Here is a 6,000-nt window from a genome sequence, read left to right as displayed (position 1 = left end):
GACAATGACCGGCATGTCCGGGCTGTGTAGGGGGGTTGATGACCGGCATGGCCGGGCTGTGTAGCGGGAAGAATACCGGGCTGTGTAGCGGGGACGATGACCGGCATGTCCGGGTGTGTAGCGGGGACGATGACCGGCATGTCCGGGTGTGTAGCGGGGACGATGACCGGCATGCCCGGGGTGTGTAGCTGGGATGATGACCCGCATGTGTAGCGGGGATGAGCGGGGACGATGACCGGCATGCCCGGGGTGTGTAGTTGGGATGATGACCGGCATGTGTAGCGGGGATGAGCGGGGACGATGGCACTAGCACTGCGCGGACACATCCTCCTCCCGCCGCTGATGGGGATGCTGGGCTTCCAGAGGAGGAAGAAAACTCTCCCCCGCTGAAGTCTCGCCAACTCCCCGCAGAGCCCCCAGCGCGCCCCGCTGATCGATTATTTGATAATTGATTCTCCCTCCGACCAATGCAAAGCCGCCTCCGCCACGCCGGCCGCCCATTGGTCGGGAGCTTCTCTACTGCTGCCTACTGAGATTTGGGCTAGCTCACTGTGCGCCAGGAGGAGGGGGGTTCTCTGCGCAGCGGCTGAATGAACTTCTCTGTACTTCATCCTCCTCAGTGCCGCCTGGAATGAATGACAGAGTGCCAGTCCATAGAGTGTGGTGTCCACAGTGACGGGCCAGGGAAGAGGGGGAGGGGAGGAAGGGGGGGAGGGCATTGTACCAAGTTGTAATAAAGTAGAAATGAAGGGTTTAAAGTGATCTGCAGACAGGGAGAAGCCATAACCTGCTGCAGGAGGGGAGAGCTGCTCTTTTATTTTTTATTTTTAGTTGGAGTAATGTATGCTTCTCCTGTCTGGGATGTCCTCCCCCTCCTCCCCCCCTCCCCTCCCTCTCCACATGAGCCAGTCGATGCAGCCCATTGCATTGTGTAAGACGCGACCTGTTATGGCCACCACTACTTCCGGGTTCCAGCATTCTGGTCCAAACCCAGCTCTCCGCCTGTGCAGCTCACACATCACACGCGCGGCGGGGCTGGGAGCGAGCAGCATCGATCGGGGCTTCTTTAAGGCGAACTCAGACGTTTTCTCTCTCTCCCCCTCTCTCCATCTCCACATCCACACAGAGGGAGAGAGAGAGAGCTAGAGGAGAAAACACAGGAGCACGCTGAAGGGAGAAGGAGAAGGAGCTGCTCCTCCTGCCGCCGCCGCCGCTCAGCCTTCTGCATTCTGCATCTGGACACTATTTTCAGGGCTTCTGACCGGAGCACCTCGCCCGCCGGATCATCATCATTCATTCAGTACCTTCTGACAAGCTTCGCCTATGATTGACAGCTGAAGTGGCACAGAGCCATGAGACTTTCGCTGCTCGCTGCCTTCCAGGGCGACTTTTAAAAACTCATTTAAAAAAAAAAAAGGAAAAGGGGGGGGTAAAAAAAAAAATTCTTCCACCACCACCACCCTGGGTCTTTGGAAAGAGTTCCATGCTGAATTATTTGGCTCTTTCAAGGAGCTCCAAGAAGCTGAAGATTTGGTTGAAATTCTCAAGACACTGGAAACTTTAAAGAGGGATTTAATTTCGACTTTTTCTTTTTTTTTTTTTTTTTTTTTTACTTTTTTTCTTTTTTTTTTTCCCTGGAGTGGCGTCATTGATTCTCATCCACACTGGCCTTAAATAGGATATATTTCAAAGTGAAGTAGGAAGGAGTTAGGAAGGCCGATGGCTCAAAGGGTAGGTGCTGTGCCTGAAACATTTCTCCAACTTTTCATCTGTGTGATTGAAACGTGGCTGGGGGGTAGAGGCTCAACAACATTGCCATGGAAGATCTCTTCACTTTTCTTTTTTTTTCCATTTTACAGGAGCATATAGGCCATTATATACATATTGCATACATATATACACTCATATATTTTAAACTGAAAACAGATCACTTGTATGACTGTACATACTTAACCAATAAAGCATATATATATATATAATATATATACACACACACACTGTGAGCTATTTTTACCCTTTATGTCTGTATATACTTGGCCAATAAAGCTGATTGTGATAGATAGATATATAAACCACACACACACATTTTCTTTGTTTTTGTGTTTTTTTTGCAAGCATATATTTATTTTGAGGTTCAGTTCAAACATACAACATAACAAGATATGGATACAGTAGGCTGCTATATGTCTTTGGGTAACAAAAGTGCTTAAGGGTCATATGGCAGTTCATGTTTAATGCATGGGAGTATAGAACTAGGGAAGGGTAGATGTACTTTTATATATATATATACACACACAGTTTAAAGATAAATCACTTGTACATACTTGGCCAATTGGCCAATAAAGTTTATATATATATATATATATATATCTATATATATACACACCAAAACACACTTTGCAGGGACTCTCTATTGCATGCACACACAGTATATGTATATGTATATATATATATATATATATATATATAGCAGGTATACACAGTCCTCCTATATACTTTTCAGGGTCTATCATACATTGCATGTGTACACAGTCCATATATATATATATATATATATATATATATATATGTATATATATATCTGTGTATTACAGGATCTATCACACATTGCATACACATTCCTCCTATATACAGTTCCTAAACATCAGGAACTTTTTCCCAGTCGACAAGTTGGGAGACACATTTCCAATGCTGACTTATCCCTGGAAGCCCAGAGCTCTCCATATACACACTGAAATGTATGTGTTGTCCAAACAGCATTGTTAAAGTGTTTACTGTTGACAGCGAGCAGCCAGCAAACAATCCGACTTGTCTATGTGTTTGTGGATCCATCCTGAGTGTTAATGGGAAGTCAGATCTAATCTCTCTCCGATCTGTCATTTCAAAGAAGCTCTATTCCACCTAGACAAGTAATCTTAATTACTGCCATTTATTGTTAATATGTGCATATTATCAGGAGCGTTCCATTGATTAAAAGCCATTAAACTTTGCATAATGGGGGAGCTCAACCACTGGGCTGTCTGGAACAGAAAGCTGGGGTCTCGCTGACACTTCATTTCCAGCCAGGTGTCACCGCCATACATTACTATTTACTAATATCCACATCCACTGATCACTCATTTCTCCCCATTGGAACGCTGTATATTTGTCATTACTAATGTATATGAATGATCACAAGGAATGACAACTGTAGTGTACACAGGATGTGTCAGGGTGCCCAACTTATCATATCATCATTATAATAAAAATATTTATTGAATAAATTTAAAGTGGCAATGCTTTATAATGATTGAGCTAAGAGCAGGAACGTTCAAAAGTTTAGACTGTCATGTACACACACGTGTAGAAGTTGTGTGGGCACAGATAGTGTTTGTGTTACATTATCTATCTATCTATCTATCTATCTATCTCTAAAAAAATAAATATATATATATATTTTTTATCTATTTTTTTTAGAGAACCTATATATTTATACAAACACATATATACAAGAACAACCACTTATTCAGTTTCTCACTCCTCTCTCTTGTATACAAATATTTATTTATGTGTGTATATATATATATACATATATATATATATATATATATATATATTCACAAATACAATGTATGCATGTGTTTTCCATCATTAATTTATTTTTTATTTATACACTCTTACACATGTTCTGTATGTTTGTATACTAGTGTGTATATATATATATATATATATATATATATATATATATATAAATAATTGTATAGAGAGGAACACATACAATACACACTTATACACAAATATAGGTATATGTGTGCATGGAGTACATGCATTGTGTACACAACTATTTATAGGGCACACATGCATACAAACAATGTTTAATCACATTTGGTAGGTTTTGCAGTTTGTGTAGTTAAGTTCCATGCCCACTCACACATACACTAATGTAGGTATATCTGTGTAAAATTGTGGGTACATGCAATATATATATATAACCTATCTCTATAGGGTGCATATGCATACTAACATTTTCTAATCACATTGGCTAAGTTTTGTAGTTTGTATAGTTTAGTTACAAACACACACACACATATAAAATGTATAAAATTGTATGGTGTACATGTGATGTACACCAACCTCTCCCAATGGGGTATATATATACATAGTAACACTTTTAACCACATTTGCTACGTTTTGTAGTTTATACAATTTAGTTACAGACACGTATAAATGTATACAACTGTATGGGGTACATGGGTGTGATGTATTCAGACTTCTCCATATGCAGAGACATATTTTAATCACATTGGTTATGCTTTGGTTTGTATATTTTAGTTGCACACATAGGAATAAATGACAATGTGTAAAATTGCATGGATATACATGTGGGGTACATGTATATCCAGACATTTTTTTTAATCACATTGGCTAAGTTCTGTATAGTTTGGCTACACACACACACCCAGGCGTACATGTATGCAATTGTGTGGGGTACATGTACATCCAGAGATTTTTTTTAATCACATTGGCTAAGTTCTGTATAGTTTGGCTACACACACAGGCGTACATGTATACAATTGTAAGGGGTACATGTGATGTCTACAGACCTCTCCCTATGGGGTACATGTACATCCAGAGATTTCTGGATCCATCCCATGTGCTAGGGTTTGCAGTGTGCCCACTTTCTCTCCATGCTCACACTCCTCCTGGTCACTTTAGTTCTACCCTTGGCCCAGTTGGCCCAGTGGGAACATTTTGGCACAGGAGTGTTGAATGGTCAAGCCCCTTGTAAGCTTCATCTCCAGCTTTGCCAACTGTTAGCCATGAGACAGTGTCAGTTGTTGTGATTTTCATTGGTCTTCCCTGTGAACAGTCTAGGGGGATCTCTAATGAAATCAAATGCTAATCCTCCAAGACGGGGCTGGAGAAAGTGAAAAGATCCTGAGAGCCACCATAATGGAAGCCGCTCCTTGGAGGGGATGAAGTCAGCTGGAGGCCTCGCCATTTGCCCTGCCTTGCTCCTCAGTTGTCTCCTGGCTTGCTGATCGTGTTTTTTCTGTCTACCATACAGTACGACGACTTGCCCCATTACGGTGGGATGGATGGAGTAGGGATACCTAGTTCCATGTATGGGGATCCCCATGCTGCTCGATCCATGCAGCCCGTTCACCATCTGAACCACGGTCCACCTCTGCACTCCCACCAATACCCGCACACGGCCCACACCAACGCTATGCCCCCCAGCATGGGCTCTTCAGTCAATGACGCTCTGAAGAGAGATAAAGATTCCATTTATGGGTAGGTACTGCTGGCATCACATTCTGCAACCACACTGCTGCAAACTTCACCAAACTTCTACTGTCTGTACTGCCAACCATCAGACCTGGATCTCACGATCATTGCTCTGATGGCAACTTAGGAGTTCATTTACAAGGAGTTCAATGGAAGTGCAAATTAAATATCACAAACTGACTGCGTGCATGTCTATTTTGTTAGATGTCTCCACAATTATTACTATTCGGTTTTTTTTAGTCTAGGTAGAAGATAAACGTTAAAATAAGTATAAAAATAATAATGAACCTTAATTATTATTTTTAACAGAATTAGCTATAATGATGGGGGTAGTTAACCATTTGGCAGTACTGAATATGGGGCTATATTGCCAAGAAAAGTGTATTTATGGATGCATTCTGCAATATAGGCGTGTTGTATGTGTGCTGTGTGTATGTAATAGTATATATATAGAAAGAATAAAAGATAGATTATGAAATTAAATATATATATATATATATATTAAAAATTGTGTGTGTATATATATATATATATATATATATATATATATGTATATATATACACACACACAAATAATATGTACACATATATATTATGAATAAATGAAAATAATAAAAATAAATTACAAAATTAAAAAATAAAATAAATAATATATATGTATACACATACAGTATACATAAAAGAAAATTTTATATATATATATATATATATATATATATATATACATAAATT

At 40.2% G+C, this 6,000-nt stretch overlaps 1 protein-coding gene across 2 annotated transcripts in view; it reads left to right on the top strand.

The window, feature by feature from the left end:
• The first annotated feature begins 957 nt into the window (after positions 1-957).
• Positions 958-6,000, top strand: part of LOC149442236 (homeobox protein Meis1) — a 192,235-nt gene continuing 187,192 nt past the window's right edge. For both annotated transcript variants that reach the window (XM_089656326.1, XM_089656327.1), the window contains exons 1-2: positions 958-1,731; positions 5,048-5,274. In XM_089656326.1, the coding sequence (XP_089512452.1) occupies positions 1,720-1,731; positions 5,048-5,274 (239 nt within the window). In that variant the 5' untranslated portion in view covers positions 958-1,719. The remainder of the gene's footprint in view (positions 1,732-5,047; positions 5,275-6,000) is intronic.

Source organism: Staurois parvus, unplaced genomic scaffold, assembly GCF_062004578.1.
Source record: "Staurois parvus isolate SC_StPar_1 unplaced genomic scaffold, SC_StPar_1.0 ptg000898l, whole genome shotgun sequence".
Lineage (NCBI taxonomy): Eukaryota > Metazoa > Chordata > Amphibia > Anura > Ranidae > Staurois > Staurois parvus.
This window is presented reverse-complemented; position numbering and strand designations above follow the sequence as displayed.